This window comes from Symphalangus syndactylus, chromosome 21 (genome assembly GCF_028878055.3).
Source record: "Symphalangus syndactylus isolate Jambi chromosome 21, NHGRI_mSymSyn1-v2.1_pri, whole genome shotgun sequence".
NCBI lineage: Eukaryota > Metazoa > Chordata > Mammalia > Primates > Hylobatidae > Symphalangus > Symphalangus syndactylus.
In genome coordinates, this window is record NC_072443.2 from 79199067 (window position 1) to 79218910 (window position 19844).

General features: G+C 39.8%; 1 protein-coding gene across 2 annotated transcripts in view; it reads left to right on the forward strand.

Annotated features, from left to right (window-relative positions):
• Positions 1-19844, forward strand: part of ADAMTS9 (ADAM metallopeptidase with thrombospondin type 1 motif 9) — a 180608-nt gene that overhangs the window by 39670 nt on the left and 121094 nt on the right. For both annotated transcript variants that reach the window (XM_055259173.2, XM_063630783.1), the window contains 6 exons: positions 1781-1885; positions 7786-7931; positions 15643-15824; positions 15914-16050; positions 18061-18178; positions 18436-18531. In XM_055259173.2, the coding sequence (XP_055115148.2) occupies positions 1781-1885; positions 7786-7931; positions 15643-15824; positions 15914-16050; positions 18061-18178; positions 18436-18531 (784 nt within the window). The remainder of the gene's footprint in view (positions 1-1780; positions 1886-7785; positions 7932-15642; positions 15825-15913; positions 16051-18060; positions 18179-18435; positions 18532-19844) is intronic.

Sequence of the window (19844 nt, forward strand, 5' to 3'; positions counted from 1 at the left end):
ACACAACAGTACTACTGCTCAATGTTAAATAGTGCTTTACCTGCACTTTCTCATTTCATGCTCATGACAGTCCAAAAGGGAGATGCCATCATCACTTTCATTTTACAAGTGAAAGTGAGGCTCAAAGGCAGCAAGGTTATGGAGTTGGGAATTACAGAGCTCAGCTTTTTTCTCTCCTTGTTGCCTGTAATGCCCTTCAATTTGTCCAGGGGCCCTAAATTATAGGGACTCTTCTAGATTCGGAAGAGGTAATTCATGAGACAAACATGTTTCTGTGTTTTAGCTTGTCAAGGTAGCATCCTGTGACCACCTGGGGCTTGAAATCATTTCTGGTGAGGCCTCAGCTGAGATGGCTGTGTGATGGTTTTGCTGCATGTGTTATGGATGTTTGGGCCAGTGATATCATCTAGCAGTTATCAGGTTGCAGATGAGCAGAACTGTGCTTCTATGGGGTGGCCCGTTCTGTCTCTTTGGGGTGGCGTGTGTGTGTTTCTTTTGCTGGGAGTGTCTTCAGAGATTGCCTGGTGAATTGAGAAGTACAGTAGTATTCCATGGAAATAATAACGAAATTTTGAGTAAACTTGATTCATGGCAATATTTGTTTTTGTGTTATTCATGATAGGAAAAATTAGGAGTCGTTGAAATGCCACGCAAAAGAAAGGTTAAAGAAATTACAGGGTCTCCCTTTTATAGCAATTGAAAATGATCTACATCTGGGAACATGCTCCTGATATAATTTTAAGACAACAAGATAAACAATTTTATAAAGTATGATCTCAACTCTAAAGAGAGAAAAAGCTACAGAAAAGACTGGGTAGTTTGAAACTTTTTCTATTTAAAAAAATAAACTTTTAATACTTGTGCAACTTTTCTACTATAAGTGTGGTTTATTTTAACAATGAGGAAAGGTTAAAAAAAATCTTTTAAAATTGTGCCCTGAAATAGAGCTAAATATAGCAAATGGAATAAATCTAGAAAACAGAGTGTTTAGAGGAGGAAGAAAGCAAGTTGTAGGATATGTCAGTATGGTGCAGTTGTAAAGCTTAAATGCTGTCTATTACTGGAGATTTATATGCATTTGTAGTAAAAGTGTTAGGAATGATGTAGTGATGAACACTACTCAGGACTGTGGTCACTTCTGATAAGAAAAGGAAGGGAGGCCGGGCGCGGTGGCTCACGCCTGTAATCCCAGCACTTTGGGAGGCCGAGGTGGGCGGATCACGAGGTCAGGAGATCGAGACCATCCTGCCTAACACGGTGAAACCCCGTCTCTACTAAAAAAAATACAAAAAATTAGCCGGGCGCAGTGGCGGGCACCTGTAGTCCCAGCTACTCGGGAGGCTGAGGCAGGAGAATGGCGTGAACCCGGGAGGCAGAGCTTGCAGTGAGCTGAGATAGCGCCACTGCACTACGGCCTGGGCAAAAGAGCGAGATTCTGTCTCTAAATAAATAAATAAATAAATAATAAAAAAAAAAAAAAAGAAAAGGAAGGGAAAGGGACCGAGGATGAGTACATAGGGCCTTCAGCTGTGCCTGTGAAGTTTTCTTTCCTTAGCTTGGTGGTGGGAATATGGGTATCCATCACTAGGGATAGAAATGTGTTTTATCTGCTGTCTTTATCTCTTGAAATATTTTAGCATTTATCATACCAAGAAAAGAATTTCCTTCCCCACTTACTTTATGTCATTGGCGAAACATTAGTTGAAAGCAAGCTTTGCCTTGTTTGATTCTGCCAAATAAATCACTTGTCACTCAATTGCCATTTCATTGAATTGAGCAGATGCAGTGTAGACGGCTCTGGTGCAATAACGTCAATGGAGTACACAAAGGCTGCCGGACTCAGCACACACCCTGGGCCGATGGGACGGAGTGCGAGCCTGGAAAGGCAAGTAATGCCCTGTTCTGTCTTTCTGTCTTAGGGCGGAAATGTGCAAGATTTTGGGTGTATGATCAGACACCGATGTTTAGAGTATAAGACAATGCAGTCTGTTTTAGCATGCATAATATTTTTTAGAGGACAGACGTTTAGAAGTTAGACAATTAAAAATTGTGAAACTTAGATTATAGCATAATGCTGATACCAGAGAGTATACCTATCATTAATGCTTCAATATTAAGACATTCTCTCAACTTAAGACTTTCTCTCATTTAAACATTTCTAAAATTCCAGTGTGCCTATGGGAACATTTAATGTGAGACTGTGTTTCTTTTTCTTCTCTTTTGGGGATGGCACTGGAAAGCTATTGGTAAGTTGATGGAACAGTTTAGGACCAAGGAAATACAGAAGATAGTACATCTATTGCAGGTACTACAGTGATACCAGGCTTTTGCCAACCGGCATTATTCCCTTTAAGGAGCTATAATGTCATTCAGGATATATCCAAATCCAAGTTCTTATGAGCTGGTTATAATTGTTCCTACTGATTTGTTAATAGCTAAACAAAATCTGCTAGTTTTGTGGCCCAATGGTAACAGTGTCTCATGCACCTAGGAGTATGATTAACTTAACCTTCTGTACCTAGTGTGCATCTAGAAAAAATGGTGGCATGTTAGTGATACCATCGTCAGCCCAAAAATTTGGTTACAAGAAATTTTAGATATAAATCCTGATTTAAAAAAGAATACACATGGAAATTGGCATTCTATCTGTAACTTACCAAGGATACAATCTCTGAATGATATTTCTGAGTGTTTTGTTATCCTTATATATATTTTTCCATTTTTTCTCTCCTCTTTGCATTGTCCACTTTACTTACTTTTAATAATTTATTCTCATCTCATTTCCTTTTCCTCTGCTTTACCTTATAGAATCGGTAGCACCCAGAATGTTTCTGTGGAAGAGGTGCTAAGAGATGATGGAACTTAATTCCCTGTTCCCTCATCTTATAGACAAGAAACTTCTCAGTTTCTTGTCTCACAATGAGTGATTTGTCCACAGTCACTCAGATCATTTGGTGCAGCCCCTCCCCACCCTCATTTCCTCTACTGCTTTGTCTGAAGCGGCAGCAGGGCCTACTGGAGTGGCCCTAACTCAAGCTCACTGAGCTCCTCCAGTTTCTGATGGTCAAAGAGGAAGACTAGTGGTTTTTTCAGTGTTAAAAGATCCTGAGGATATGAAAGTTTAAAAATATAAAGTCCAATGCAAAAATAAAAACTTATAATGAAGATACTTTTGTATTTGACTTAAATTGGCAACAGAGTCAGCTCATGTTCTCATTTCTCTGTGGCTGGGACCTCATCAATTGAGAATACAACTTTCCTCAATAGCAACCTAACAAAAAGTTTATACAGATACAAGCGTAATAGCTTCTAGAGCTTTCGTTGGTTTTAAGGGAAGTATATCTCTGGCCAAAGAGTGAATCTTTGCAAGACATGTTGAATCTTTGCAAGACATGTAACTTAGTGGATTGGTGGCCACAAAATCATATTTTTGTCTGAGAATCCATGGGAGCCATTAAAAACTGAATATGACAGTCATTCTTACAAAATCAAGATGTGGCCTCAGAGTCCTTCTAAACACAAAGACCCAAACAACTGCTACCAGTTGGTAGGAGATGACAATAAACATGACACCTATTTGACAACTTGGTTAGTTGGCTTGGGTTAGAACCAGCCCATCGTATTACTTAAGTTGAATCTGTTTGATCTCAGTGAAATAACTGGTATTTAGTTGTGGTTCTTAACCTGATGGACCCACCCACTGTGTCTGTTTCTGACACGTTATTGCTGCAAAAGAAACACAACAAAGAAAAATTTTCAATCATGTGATGAAATGACTTGTATTTAGTAAAATTGTTATGAACGTGCTATCAAGCTCCAGATAGCAGTATGATTACCCAACGAATTCTGGAATGCAGAATAACTTGGAGGATGTCAATTGTGTCTTTTCCCAATCTTCTGTTTTTGCAGAAGAGGAGGGATCGTAGGATAATCTTCTATCTCCTGAGGGATGGGGAGCTTTGGGAAAGCTTTCAGCAGATCCTGCTCCTGCTAAACCCAAGCAAGCGGGTGTGCTTATAGCAAGAGCAGGAGCCTTCCCAAGGCAGGCTTAGGAAGCTTTTGGAGAAGAACTGTGCAGAGAAAATGATAGGTCCATTTTTAGTTGTTTTAGAAAAGTGGCCATGTCTAGCAGCTTTTATTAAAGATGTAGATGTATATAAATATCCTGAAGAGTATTTACACATTCTAGAAATGCCAAAGAAGGTGAATATGTTGGCATAGAAATTCTTTGAGTTTTTTGCTTTGTTTCTTTTTCATAGAGTTGCCAGTATGTGCCTTTTCTCTATATGCTAGCACATTCTGCCTCCCTTGGCTGCTGGGTTAATGTTTTTTCTTTTTTCTGTTCTGCTCCTGCAGCAGTAATCTGTCTTGGTCTGCTGACACAATGTTATTTTGATGAATGACTCACTAATGTCTCTTTATTTTCTCCACTCTCTTAAGTCCATTAGCATTTTCGTTTTAACATTATTTGTGAGTCTGAGGTTTGAAACTCTTGTTTCAAGTTTCATTTGAACAAAATCAACCTCCAAGTCCCCATTCCAACCTCTTAAAAAGATACATTTGTATAAAATATTATTTAAATGGTTTTGGATATTTTAAATAAGGGCTGACTTTATTTTGGCTCTTATTTCACCAGCCACTTAATGTTTTCTTATAATGTAATAGTAATTTTGCTGTGTGATTATTATTTGTAGAATTTGCCTGGTAAAATAGATTATCTTGGTGCATGTTTCCCAAACAGCCCCCATTCCCAGCATCTGTCTTATCAGATACTTTTCATATTCCTCTGAAGTTCTTCTTCTCTTTTGGACACCTGTCAATGGTCATATCACTAAGAAATATTTAATTTCCATATCAGTTTTGAATTAGAAGTTTTCTTTTAAAAAGCAACTATAAGAACATTTGAGTGCAGTGCTAAATGGTAGCACTCTGATAAATCTACCCCCTTGTTTTGTTCTGAGGTTTATAGTAATGCTTAATGAGAAGAGTGGTCATTTGGAATTTGCTCTCGTGTGGAAGTAAAATCTATAGAATAAAGAGATCTAGAAACTGAAGTCTGAAGTGTTAAGAGAGAAAAAATATATTTGCAGAAAACTCCTTAGTTTTGTCCTCAAGGTACAAAATGGCTGTGGTAGCTCCAGCCATGGAGTCTGACTTCCCTGCAGAATGAAGCCAAAGAGTTCAAAGGGCCTCTTCAGGAATCCTACCCAGTGAATTCTGCTAACGTCTCTCTGACCACCTCTATCCATAGGGAAACTTTGGAAAATATAGGTTCTATTGCCAAGATAAAGGGGAGGATGGATATTGAGTGAATAATCTGGAGTCTGAGTCTCACCTAGCCATCTCATTAATCTTACTTTTGGTGAAAACTTCAGTCCTTATTTAGATGACAGAAATTGTCCCCTTTGCTCACAGTCAAGAGGCAGCATGTGTCCCAGTTAAGAGTATGCACTGTTAAGTCTTGTCTATGTTTCAGTACCATTCCTGCCTCTTAGTGATGTTTGGCATCAACCCCTCTGTCTCTTCATTTTCTTCCGTAAAAATGGAAGTCATAATAGTACCTACTTCATAGTGTGTTGTGAGGACTAAGTTTGTACATATAATGCTTAGAACAGTGCCTGACAAATATTAAGTGCAGTGTACATGTTTGCCATTGTCATTGCCACTATTATTTAAGTGGGGTCCCCTCTGTGCTAAGTTGTATATTAAGTATTTTACATACTTTGTCTTATGTTATAGTCCAAATAATTTTGGCCAGTAGGTCCCCATTTTTTGGTTGTGGAAACAAACTTTAAGGACTCACCCAAGGCCACAGAGTTATTTTGTAAAAGAGTTACCAGTCCCAGTGAGACCTGTTATATTTTGTTAAGTTTTGTCTGTCTAGACCTGCTCTGTCCAATATGGTGGCCACCAGCCACGTGTGGCTATGTTAAAATGTTGACATGAACTGAGATTTGCTTAGGTATAAAATACATCACAGGATTTGAAGACTTAGTATGAAAAAAAAAAAAATTAAAAAATCTAATTAGTAAGCCAGGTGTGGTGGCTCATGCCTGTAATCCCAGCACTTTGGGAGGCCAAGGAGGGCAGATTGCTTGAGTCTTGGAGTTTGAGATTAGCCTGGGCAACATACTAAGACCCACACCCCTAACTGTCTCTATAAAAGATAAAAAAATTTAGCTGAGCATGGTGGCATACGTCTGTGGTCTCAGCTACTTGGGAGGATCACTTAAGCCTGGGAGGTTGAGGCTGCAGTGAGCCATGATTGCACCACTGCACTCCAGCCTGGGTGACAGAGGATGACTCTGTCTCAAAAAAACAAACAAACAAAAATTCTTGAGTAATGTTATGTTGACTACATGTACAAATAACAATGTTTTAGATAGACTGGGCTAAATAAAATATATTAAAATTAATTTGTTTTTTAGTTTATGTGACTTTAGAAATTCTTAAATTATATGTGTGGTTCATGTTCTGTGTCTACCGGACAGAGGTACTCTAGACAAAGCTGTCCATCTGTTCATTTATTTTTATATGTATATTTTCTAAGAAATGTTCACAACCACTGTAAAGACACATATAAAGTGATTTCCAGAGAGTGATGTAGTCCCCGCTGCCTCAGTGCGCATTTCGTGGGTCCTGAGTCACCCAGGGTTCAGATGCAGAACATCTTAAGCCTCAGCCAAACAGCCCAGGGAAAGGGATGTGCCCTCAGATACTGTAAGAGGATGATTACAAGGGAGGAGGCCAGGCAGACTGGAGAAAGCTTAATTGCACTGTTTAAATAATTGTTTACCAAGCCTCATGTGGGGGTGGGGCCTGCTATTCCCACTGAGACCTTCACCTACCTCTTCTTTTTCCACCTTCCCTGCATACTGCCCCACTCCCTGGCCTTCAAACCTCTCTGCCTCTCCCCTCTTGGTGGCTGTGTCCTCCCTGGGGATAAATCGCGACAGCAGCCACCAGCTCCACTTCAGAGATCTGAGCGAGCCGCGGGGCGTCACCCTCCTGTGGCCACTGCCGCCACTGTTCCTTTGTCCACTGCTCAGTGACCTCGGCTTTGTGTCAGGGCTTCACACCCCAACAATGGCAGAGGGTTGGAATGGCTTCTCTCCTCCCTTGTCCTGCCGAGGAGTTTTATTTTGTTTTATTATTGTTTTTTAAACGTCATTGCCTTCTTCCTGCTCCAGGCTGGAGAATCTGAAACCGTTAGTAACAAACAAGTCATAAAGTTTAGGGCTCTCTGTAGTGTGTCCGTTTTGCTTTTGTCTCATCCTGACAGCTTTCCTGGAGTGTGTTTATAGGAATCATGTAACTCGCTTTTATAATTATAACTCTCCAATATAATTAAAATTGGGAGCAATAAAGCATTATAGGTTACCAGACTTGTAACTTCTCCAGGCCTTGTTGAGGGAAATTCACTGTGCAAATCTTATAACTCATTTTGGCCCTGTCTATATAACCACTCTTCCCATTTCCTCTCCTGGTTTTTCCAAGTAAACTAATTGAGCGGTTTGAAGCTTGCCATTGGAGTTACCCTGTCAGCCTGGAGCCAGTCACTGGCCAGTTTTATTCAAGCCAGCTGTAAAGGAAGACCCAGCCTAAAATGACTAAGTGTGAGATTAAAATCCCTATAGTTTCCATTATTCATATAGGTGATGAACCTGCAGCATTTCAAACCCACACATGGAAAAGAATTACAGTATGGTGTGTTTAAAAGGACAGCCAGTCCTGTAACAACTCACAGCGCCAAGTCTCCCTCACTATTCCCCTTATTAAATACAGCACTGCAAGTATGGATTTTGTGTTCCCAAAGAAATGGATGTCCCCGTGACAGATGGATCCTGGGGAAGTTGGAGTCCCTTTGGAACCTGCTCCAGAACATGTGGAGGGGGCATCAAAACAGCCATTCGAGAGTGCAACAGACCAGAGTAAGTCCTAGAATGTGTAACTGTTATTACTGCCATGGCAGGGACACGAAATTCCTAAAGAGAATAATTTTGGTGGATGAAGAGCACTTTCCAAGTTAGAGAGCTGAGAAAGAACATAAACTTCAAGGGCTGCTTAGACCCACCGGTACCCAAAGTCTATTCCCAGGCACTTCCCCCTGTATTACTGTTTTCTCTCAAGATCCTTTGTTATTCAAAGTTTTATCTACCAAACAGTTGATGGTTTTGTGGTCGGTCTGTTTCCCGGTGTTGACAATCAGGCAGGTCTCACTCTCCCCGCTACACTCAGAGCTTAAGATAGCACACTAATGGAATGACTAGATAGATTTTCACATGGAAACAAAAAAATTGGACATTTTCATCCAGTTTGTAGACTAATATATTCCTTCTAGTTAGACCTCAAGGGGCTTGGGACCCCAAATCAAGAATTACTTTTTAATTTTTTTTATTTTTTTCCCACCAATAATGTGTTCTGTGATAGGGAATTACTTTTTTAATCAATCTAGTTGTATTACAGGTGAGACAGCTGAGGTCCCCATCCCACAACCTGACATTTTACAGATAGGGAGTCTCTTGCCTTTCAGAATAATTCTCACTGTGTGACCATGGCAACCTCTACCAGCCTAACCTTGTTAGGACTGACATGTTTCAATAAAGTCCACGGACTTTTTCCCCCAGCATTTGTCATAGCAGACATGGGCAGGGTGGAGGGTGGGGGAAGGCTGTTTATAGATAATAAATTGCTGTCTTCATTATGAAAAATGACATCCAATTTTACATAGATCTAAGACATACATAGTTGAAAAGGAATAGAAAATAATAGCTAGTAAAAGTAAGTAATAGTTTGTATGGCACTTTCTCAGACTTGCCATGGAACCCTGTTTAGGCTGGGAACCAAGAAATCTATAGGGATAGTTTTTTGATGTAAAAACCAACAACCACTTTTAAGACCCTAGCTGCTCTGGGATTTTGTAAAATGATTTCCCCTAGCAGTCTCATTTATTTTTAATAGCTTAGATCACGGATAGCAAACTCTACTGTACTGAGAAGCAAACAGGTGAAGTAAAGGAACTAAGTAGGCTAGGGTAATACAATAGTTGTATTGTAGAGACCAAGTGCAGGGCACTACTCAGGTCTGGCTGATTGTTTGGAGGTAAGAAAAGAGTCTAATGTTGGCAAAGCTTCCAAATCTTTTCTATGAAAAATCTGAATTGTGTGAATCGAAAAGAACATAGCTGTAGGCAACTGGTTTGCAAGCCCTGGTCTAAATACTCTGTACTACAAATCACAGATGATGATTAATTTACTTTAACTCATTTTTGTTCATAACCCAACCTTATTTCATGTCCATGTAGTGGTCAACAAGGAAGATATCTAAAGGGCTGTGAGATATTGACTCTGTTCCATAAAACTAACACTGTAGCTATGGATAAAAGTGAATAAGCCTTAGATTTTCTATATAGCCTATATTTTGAATTAGTTTTTTAAATATTAGTGTATAGATCATGCTTAAAAAAATTCAGACACAAACATATAGAATATTTTAGAATTTGTCACACTATTCCTACTTCCTGCCTACTCACCATGAGAAATAATCACTGAAAAATAATTCCGTGTGTGTCATTTCAGACTGTTAGAAAAGATCGTGGATGTAAATACGTATTATATGAAATAAGTACCATATAATATAAAATAAGTATCATATAATATAAAAGAAGGCTCATACTGCTTTTTAAACTCAGCTATACCTCCTTGTTGCTTGTATTGTTGAAGCTTTAAAAGAAAACCTTGTATCGTAACAACTAATACGATGAATTTTTTACATATTAAAAACTGTTTGGTAGCTACATTGAACAAAGCTATTAGTTTATAGTAAATGCTATCATGAGGGTATGGATATTGCAAACAGTGACCACTTTATAAGCACTTTAAACATTTTTGACTCAAGAATATTCCATTCAAAAGAAGTGTTTGGCCTTTTTTTTAAAATATTACTTTTTTAAGTCTTGAGCAATTCTAGAAGTAATGTGAAAAGTGGAGAGAGATAAATCACTGCATAATTGGAATGGGATAGACAAAGAAAATCACCCAGTGTAAAGATCTCAGCAGAAAAGGATCTTGAGCTTCAAAGTGCAACAAAGATCCTCACATTCAGAAGTTAAGAACCGATCATTAAAGACCTCAATTAGAGGTCCTTGTCCCTGCTGTTTGCTATGAGAGTTAAAAAAAAAAAAAAAAAAAAAAAATTCCACCTAGTTGAGTGTCAGCACTGACATCATTTCATTAAAACTCCTCCAAGTTATTTGCACTTTAGGATGTCCCTGTTAATTGAGGAAGGAGACTGCCTCTGAATACGGAGGTTACAATGGCTCTGGGGGAGTCAATTTGAAAAGAGAAAGGAACACAGAAAAGGGAAAATCAGATCCAAATCTCAGTTTAAAAGCTTGTTCAGAGAAATTCACAGAGCAGATGGTTCATTATGTAGAACGTAGAAGTGGTTGCTGTCACGCTTCTCAAGGAGTTTGAGGGGAACAGCTGCCCCCCTCACTGGGAATATGCCTTTTTTCAGTTCGACGAGCCCTTACGATATAGTGGAGAGCTGTGTTTTTAGAATCCAAGGTACAAGGTGTGTCTCTATTAAGGACACTGGATTGTTTTTTTCTTTGTTCACAATATTTATCTGATTCAAGAGTGTATTTATTTAGCATCCAGAGACTTGATACTATATTCTTGAGAGTTTTTTTCCCCCCTGAAAGCATAAAAGCCAAAAAAGAGAAGTAGCCTTGCCATGTACATGAGATGAAGCTCTACTCCACAAGCAAGCTGTAGAAACCATATGCTTTCTAATTTTGGTCACAAGATATTTTGGTCTCAACTGGTATATATGGTGTTACAGGTGGGGCCCTCATTTTGTCTTTAAGTGCTTTATTTTTTAATCTCGGTTTTGATCCATGCCCTACAGATAAGGTGATCATAGTTCTGGTTTGCAAGGACAGTCCCTCGTTCTATCTGTTGCCCTGAAGGAGTTATTAATAGCTCCCATTTTCACTCTCAGAACGTTCTTGATTGGGCAATTAATTATATGGTCACTCGGCCTATAAGACGTGTGTAATAGAGTAAAATTTAAAATCTGAACCACCAAAACAAAACTAACCAGTACCAAAACCAGACAGAGCTTTGGAACTAGAAGATGTATTTTCCGGCTTTTGGGCCCTATACTTGTTTTGTGCTCAAAATTTGGCTCAGAGCTTCTTTGTGGCTGAAACAAAATGGTACACAGAATTGTTACAGTCCATCAAAAACAAAAATCGTGTCAGTTCCTTAGGAAAGGCACAGCATTTTCTTTTTCCAGTGCTTCTATTTTACTTTTAAATTAGGAGATAGGTTAAAATTTAAAAATAATAAACTCAGATTTGAGGAAAAAAAGATTGTGAACTAGATATTTCCCCCTTAAGCTCTCTCCATGGCAACTGCTTATGAAATCTTACTTTAAAAACATATTCAAGACATATGTCTATTTCATCCAAAAAAAAATGAATTTCTCGTTTGGCTGTAAGGAATTACAGCAAGGCTCTTTTTGAGGCACTCAGTTTGGATGAAGTTGTTTCGAAATGTTAAGAATTGGTTACTGTGGAAGAGCCATTAACTAATGAATAAATAAAAGAATCCAGTTTCATAGACTGCCCCATTTGGAAAGATCATTAAAGATGGGCTGGTACAGCTCCCACCCCATCCCATCTAATCTTTGAATAGCCTTTCAGCATTCTTCATAATTGGCCATCAGGCCCCTTCTTAAAAACCTCCAAGCATAGGAATCAGACTACCTTCTGGGGCTGCCTGTTATATCTTTAGAAATGTCTTGTGCCAACCCTGAATCTGCCTACCCTAATTCATTGTACATAAATGTAGAGGTTGAGATTTCTGTTCAAACCCTTTTGCAGACCAAAGTTTAGCTTTCCTTGAGGATAGACTGTACCTGTGATGACCTCTGCAAAAATTTCTTTATAGCTTTGGTCATGCATCATCTTGAATTTCCTTTCTGTGTATTAACAGGCATGGCTGTGTAATACGTGCTTGAAAGGAAGATCTAATTTGGCTGTGCAGAATAGTAATTACTCTAGCAATTTCCTTAAACCCTTCCTATCCCTATTTGACATGCAGTATTTTAAAAGGATCTTAATAGTTGGGAAATGTGGTTACTATTTTTTAAAGCTATGTTTCCTATTATTTTTAATATTTGCCTACCTAGAAAAAATACTCCTATTCAGCTAAATAATTAAATTATCAGATGATTTCTTTTCCATGCTGAAAGGTGAGTTTGGTTGGCTAAAGCTTTCTCTATTACAGAGTGCATGCAAATCGGGCAGCATCACACTGTCTAGGAGAGAGGAAACATACACAGTTCAGAAGGCCAATTTATATTTGTTAAAGTCGCGTCAATAATTAAGGAAGAAATTGTAACCTGCCTTTACAAAAGGCGTATCAACTTGCAACTATAAAAGCAAATCAACTTGCAGACCAAATTTTGATAAGGAAAGAGGCCTGTCTCAAGGGAGACAGCCTGGAAGAGAGGCCAGGTCTTGAGCGTCTGGTCAGGAAGAGTTGGGCTGGGCTCCCTTCTCAGCACAGTCAGTGACAGAATTTGGAACGTAGCACAGTGAGACAAGAATAGTCCAGGGATCAGGAAACCTTTTCCATCAGGGCCAAATAGTAAATATTTTAGGCTTTGAGGTTTATGTGGTCTCCATGACAATTACTCAACCTTACTGATACACGGAGAAACGTAGACAATGTGGGTGTGGCTATGTTCCAATAAAAATTTATTTATGGACACGGAAATTTGAATTTCCCATAGTTCACATGTGTCCCCAAATCATTTTCTTTTTAAAATTTTTTTTCAATTCCTTTAAAATGTAAAACTTATTCTTAGCTCCCAAACCATGCAAAAATCAGTGGCGGGCTGGATTTGGCCCACAGGATGGTAGTTTGCCAAATCTTGTAATAGCTAAACTTTTATTAACCACTTACTGTGAGCCACACTTTGTGAAAGTGCTTTGAATGTATTAATATAGTTAACCCTCACTACAGCTTTATAAAGTAGATATTAGTATCATTTCCCTTTTACAGATGAGCAAACGGAGCCTTGGCGAGATTAAGCAACTCGCCTAAGATTGCATCATTATTAAGAGGCATGGCTGGGATTCAAACCCTCTATTTCCAGAGTCCATGTTTCTAACCATCAGGAGTATTGCCTGTCACATATAGTATTTTTTGTGTGTTTATAAAAAATGTTTTCTATAAAAATAAATCCCAAAATACTACTTGCCATGTTATAGTGGTCAAAGCAAGCAAAGGTGGAAACTGTTACCATCTGAAGGGAAGCCACCTGTAAGTAATAACTAGTTGCAGTCAGAAGAACTACTGCATTTGATAAATTTCAAGAATCAGCTAAGACTTGTTATGTAAGAGAACAAAAAATCAATTTAAAAAACTTTACGTTCAAAGGGAAAGAAATATGAGTTACTTTCAGGCAATAAATAAATGATTGATCCACCATAGTCATCTGGGACATCTAAAAAGATTCCATAAAGATAATTTCAAGTGGAAGAAAAATTGAAGGGGGTCTTCCTTGTAGCACATTTAAAACAAGTTTCACCTGAGCAGGTATACAGTCCTGATCTATTATTGATGGGTAATCTGTGATATTTTATGTATGAGACTGGGGTGCCTTGGTACTGAGAAAAGGGCTTGGATCTAGGAAACCCATTCTGCATCGCTAAATGGCACCAAAAAATAAAAGAGAAAAAAGACTGTGAACCGCAGCATGTGGATAATGTAGCAGATGTGCACAGAGCGGTCTGGGAGACTTGGATTCCAGTCCTGACTCTCCTCCTTTGCTAGCTGTGTGACCTTTGTGCAAAGTGCTTCTCTAAATGTCCTGTCGCTTGCTATAAAAGCACCTCATCTTCCCTAGCCTTGGACAAGATATGAAGGAGATTTCCCAGGTTGAATGAATAGTGCAGATATATAGTATATGGGCTTAATTGTGCTTAACGCAGAAACAGACAGATGTAGACACAACTGTGTTATGTGCCATTTTGCATCCCTCGATGCAGTCTTCCTTATGATAAATAATGGTGAATGTTGATCAGACTTCTTGTTAAGTTCCTCAGAGTCACAACAAGCCTTTTAGGTACACAGCATCATCTCTGTTTTACACGTGAAGATAGAGGCCAGGGAGGTGAGACAGCTTACACACAGTCACCCCCGCCCCCACCCCCTGCTTGTGACTGCAAAGCCCTTGCTCTTACTTTATGTTGCAAATGTTCGATCGAACAAGTACATTTATAACAGTATCAGGACAAGCTTCTCCAGGAGGGCCTTTGTGGGACCTGGGCACGCTGCAAGAGCACTGAGTCCTCCCTCAGTGCTCAGAGTGGGTGCTCAAGCCAACTGCAGAATCGGATCAGATTAGATTGGGCAGTGCTGACCTGTAGTATCATAGCAGCTAACATTTTATGGCATCTACTATGTGCACTCATTGTAGAGCAGGGGAAAAATTGAAGCTCAGGAAGACTGAGAACTTAGTGTACGGCCACACAGTGAGGATAGGGCCAGAGTGGAAGCGAGATCCGACTCTAGAGCTCTTTCTACCCCTCATTCTGTATTTCATGAGCAGAGATATATTTCTCATTCCCCAAAGCTCCTGTTTGAAACAAACCAGGCAAAACCCATTTTTTATAGTCCAGATTACTCTGAAAGATTCATTCTAAAGGCGAAAAGGTGAAAAATGTCCTTTCAGTTGCAGGGGTGTCCTAGGGCAGTTGTGAAACCCGAGCTGTTTCAGCCCTGGGTGCGTGAGCCCCAATGTCCTACGATTCTGTGATCTTCCCTTTTCCATGAAGAGTCTGGCATGCTGCTGACTGCTAGTAGATGTGTTGTATAATTTACTCTCTGGAGCACATCTGGAATATACATGCACAGGGTTGCATGCCGAGATTAAATTTGCACTGTGATGCTTTGCAAGGCGTATGCCATACACTCATCACACAAAAGCTAATGAAACCAGTATGCTCTTTCCTGCTTCTCCTCTTAAGTTAGTCGAAATATGAACACATTCCCATTATTCCATTTTATTTGTGAAACAAAACAAGCAAAAACAATGGTTGTCTGGAGAGAGGCTGTAGAGGGACAGAATGAATGGAGGTGTGAGGGAACAAGTTTATGATGGTCTCCTGTGAATGTGTCCAGGTACAAAAGGAAGATAGGGAGCATTCCAAACTACTCTTGGGTACCGTTCATCGTCTGCATTTTTAACATTGAAGCACCATGAATGTTCGGAAGAAAAGGAACAAAAAGTGGCCTAATAGATTCAGATTCAGGCTTTGTATCTCATACTTTAAGCTATACATCCTAACATTTATTCTCACAACAGCCTACAAGATAGCTACATCCCATTTTGAAAATATAAGGGAAGCTTGCAGAGGTCAAGTGACTTACCCAAAGTTATACGCATCATGGTATTGAAGGCAGGATGCAAAACCAGGATTCAGAGCTCTTGCCCATTCCTCTGTCATTTGCCACCCTAGATTTACTTCTCTAGAAGACAGGATGTCATGAAGGAGGGAGTGATATTCACAGGAATACATGATAATACAGTGTGTGTGCTCTTCACATTTTTTTTTTTTTTCAGACCAAAAAATGGTGGAAAATACTGTGTAGGACGTAGAATGAAATTTAAGTCCTGCAACACGGAGCCATGTCTCAAGCAGAAGCGAGACTTCCGAGATGAGCAGTGTGCTCACTTTGACGGGAAGCATTTTAACATCAATGGTCTGCTTCCCAATGTGCGCTGGGTCCCTAAATACAGTGGAAGTAAGTGTGTCTGGTGTATCTGTGCACCGCTGGCTGGCTGGCACCGAGGCCAGGCACAAAAGTCAACTTGTATTGTTTCTCCTCTCTAGTTCTGATGAAGGACCGGTGCAAGTTGTTCTGCAGAGTGGCAGGGAACACAGCCTACTATCAGCTTCGAGACAGAGTGATAGATGGAACTCCTTGTGGCCAGGACACAAATGATATCTGTGTCCAGGGCCTTTGCCGGGTAAGTCCCAGATGGTGTTTTCTTCACTGTGTTTTCCCGCTGCCAACCTGTGGTTTGTGGCTTCCTAGATAGAATAACAACTGCTAATATCTGTGCACTATTGCCAGGGCAGTGGTTCTCAACGTGTGGCCCCAGGATCAGCAACAGCATCAATATCACTTTTTGCTGATGCATGTAGTGCCAAAGTTTGGGAACCGTTGCCCTGGATTTTTCTTGACATTTTCAGTCTCTGTGGGGGTCTTGCACAAAACCTCTCCTTAAAAATGTATTATAACCATTTACACACACACTCCTTTGCTATAACCTCAATGCTTAAGAAAACGCTTCCCAAATGCTTCCCGACAGCAAATTTTTTAGATTGAATAGCTGAGGTCGAGAAATATGTCAGGAAGAAGAGGTGGCCTCACTCAAGTTTCTCTTCACATTTTTAACCATGATCATTGCTACCTGAGACTTTCCTGTTAATTAATTATTCTTGAAAGGGAAATTGAGAAACTTCTGGGAAACAGCAAAGCATCAGAGCAGTGATTTCTCAGGGGCTAGATACCATTTCACCATTCTCGTTAGTCAAAAATTATTCCTGTGTCCATGAGTTCTCATTGTTCAATTCCCACCTATGAGTGAGAACATGCGGTGTTTGGTTTTTTGTCCTTGCGATAGTGTACTGAGAATGATGTTTTCCAGTTTCATCCATGTCCCTACAAAGGACACGAACTCATCATTTTTTATGGCTGCATAGTATTCCATGGTGTATATGTGCCACATTTTCTTAATCCAGTCTATCGTTGTTGGACATTTGGGTTGGTTCCAACTCTTTGCTATTGTGAATAGTGCCGCAGGGGAACATCACACTCCAGGGACTGTTGTGGGGTGGGGGGAGGGAGGAGGGACAGCATTAGGAGATACACCTAATGCTAAACGACGAGTTAATGGGTGCAGGAAATCAACATGGCACATGGATACATATGTAACAAACCTGCACATTGTGCACATGTACCCTAAAACCCTAAAGTATAATAAAAAAAAAAAAAATTATTCCTAACCCGGTTGGGCTCTGAGATGATGCCTCTGGTTGTTGTTGTTGTTGTTGTTTCTCTTTTTTTGCCTGTGGTGCAAAGGCACATTGGAGTTCCTGGTTGGAAGGATTTGATTGAAAGAGCCCCTAAGCGCATGACCCCCTGACTAATAGCTTATACTGCAGATTTCCTTGTCTGTCCATCTCACAGCAACACGCTGAGTTTTTCCTCAAAGATTAGTTCACACAAATGAACAAAACGGACAAGAATGTGGACTCTGTTCTTCTGGTCTTCTGGTCATTGTCATTGTATGTTTCAGAGTTCAGTGTACATGGCTGCATTGTGTTAATATGGGGAGAAATTTAGGAGACCACTCGATGGAGCCTCAGGCCTCAAACTGGAGGCCCATGGTTGTACTTTGGCTGGCATTCATAGCCAATATTTAAACCTATGGGATTTTACATGAAATCAATTTTTCCAGCTTCTTTGGAAAATCGGGAAAAAATGTCAACACAGGACTCCCATTCCCTCATGGCAGCAGTAGTCTGGAGTGGACAGCGGCTACTCCCTTAAGATGGGGCATGAGCTCTTTAATTAGATACAGTTCTCACCTATGCCCTTTTTTTTTTTTTCATTCCTAAGCAATTTTTTAAAAAATTACTGTGCTTACTTACAGACTAGTGCTTTTCAAACTTTTATCTGTAGATGAAGCACCTGAGGAATCCTCTTAAAATGCTAACTCTGATCCAGTAGATCTGGGTGGGTCCTGAAATTCTGCATTCCTGACCACATCAAAGGTGCCCATGGCTGCTGGTCCAAGGACCACATTTTAAATAGCAAGACAGTATATAATTTTAGTTTTCAACCTTTGCAAGTTTTAAGGGACTTGACTTTCTTGTCATTTTTAGTGCACACGATTAAAAGAAACACATTATTTGCCATTTTATAATCTCTATAATACTTACATTTATTTCAAATCTTTTCTTTTTAAAAGCAAGCTGGATGCGATCATGTTTTAAACTCAAAAGCCCGGAGAGATAAATGTGGGGTTTGTGGTGGCGATAATTCTTCATGCAAAACAGTGGCAGGAACATTTAATACAGTACATTATGGTAAGAATTTGCTCCTAAGAACCATGAGAAGGAATATGGTCAAAGTTTGAAAATTGTTAACCACATGTAATACGCAAAAATATTAATGTTGAGCATAAAAATCGGTCTTGTTATGGTGGATTATCCATCGACTAGAAGGCACCTAATAGAATTGTATGAGAATTATGTTCTATTCTTTGTTGTCCACTTTTGTTTCCCATACTTAGAGAAAGTGAACCATTCTGTGGAGTACTGAATTTCTGCTAAATTCTTTTCAGGTTACAATACTGTGGTCCGAATTCCAGCTGGTGCTACCAATATTGATGTGCGGCAGCACAGTTTCTCAGGGGAAACAGACGATGACAACTACTTAGGTGAGATGGGATCCCTCGCTACTTGCGAGTTCTGGTTCTGTGGAGCAGTGGCCAGATACTACTTCCTTCCTTCTCTGGCATGCAGAGGGAGAGCTTTCAGATGTCATGAATTTTCATAAAATAAGTGGCTCTCAAAATTCACCATTGTATTTCTCCCACATACATACGCCCTCAAGTATTGATTGAAAAGTTGTGTAGCTGCACTATTTGATATCAAGGGATTTACTCTGGATCTTAAAAAATACAAAGGCCCCAAGTCAAATTTTGAAAGTACTTATCCTCTAAGTTTAGCATAAAATCCTTGCCCTCATTGAGTCTTTTCAAAAAGCTGTCCTGTGGGGAACTGACTTGCAAATGTTTTATTAGAAGCATTACTTGACTTAATTTTTATGTTTTCAGCTCTAACCAGTAGCAGACCACTGGTAGACTTTTTCAGTATTGCATTATGCCCGTTCATTGCAAAAGGTTCTATGGTGACACGTATTTTTCTCAAGTCATTACTAGAATAGCAATACTCTACAGATTTTTTATCCTTTTCTCACTGAACCTAGGTGCATGATTAATTCATATCTATTCCTTATATTTAAACCACAACATACTGATGACCCTGTGTTGATTTTCAACAGTTTGCTCAGCCCAGTCCCATCTTATTTTATTATTTATTTATTTCTTAATTTAAAGTTCTGGGGTACATGTGCAAGATGTGCGGGTTCGTTACATAGGTAAACATGTGCCATGGTGATTTGCTGTACCTGTCAACCCATCACCTAGGTATTAAGCTCAGCATGCCTTAGCTATTTTTCCTGATGCCCTCCGTTGCCCACACACCCTGCATCCCACAAGCCCCATTGTGTGTTGTTCCCTTCCCTGTATTTTTGGGACAGGGTCTCACTCTGTCACTGAGGCTGGAGTGCAGTGGTGTGATCACAGCTCACTGCAGCTTCAACCTCCCAGGCTCAAGTGATCCTCCCACCTCAGCCTGAGTAGCTGGGACTATAGGCACTCACCACTATGCACAGCTAGTTGTTTTTTATTTCTTATTTATAGAGATGATGTCTCACTATGTTGGCTAGGCTGGACTTGAACTCCTGGCCTCAAGTCATCTTCCTGCCTTGGCCTCCCAAAGTGCCGAGATTACAGGCATGAGCCACCATGCCCAGCCCAGTCTCACTTTAATTTATTTTTCTGTAAATTGCTGTAAGTGATTGTGAAATTTGCCTAACTGCCATTTAAAAGAAAGAGGACATGGAGAGTAGAGTCATGACTGAAAGGGATTTAACTGGTCACCTTACACAAAACTCTTCCCAGCCATG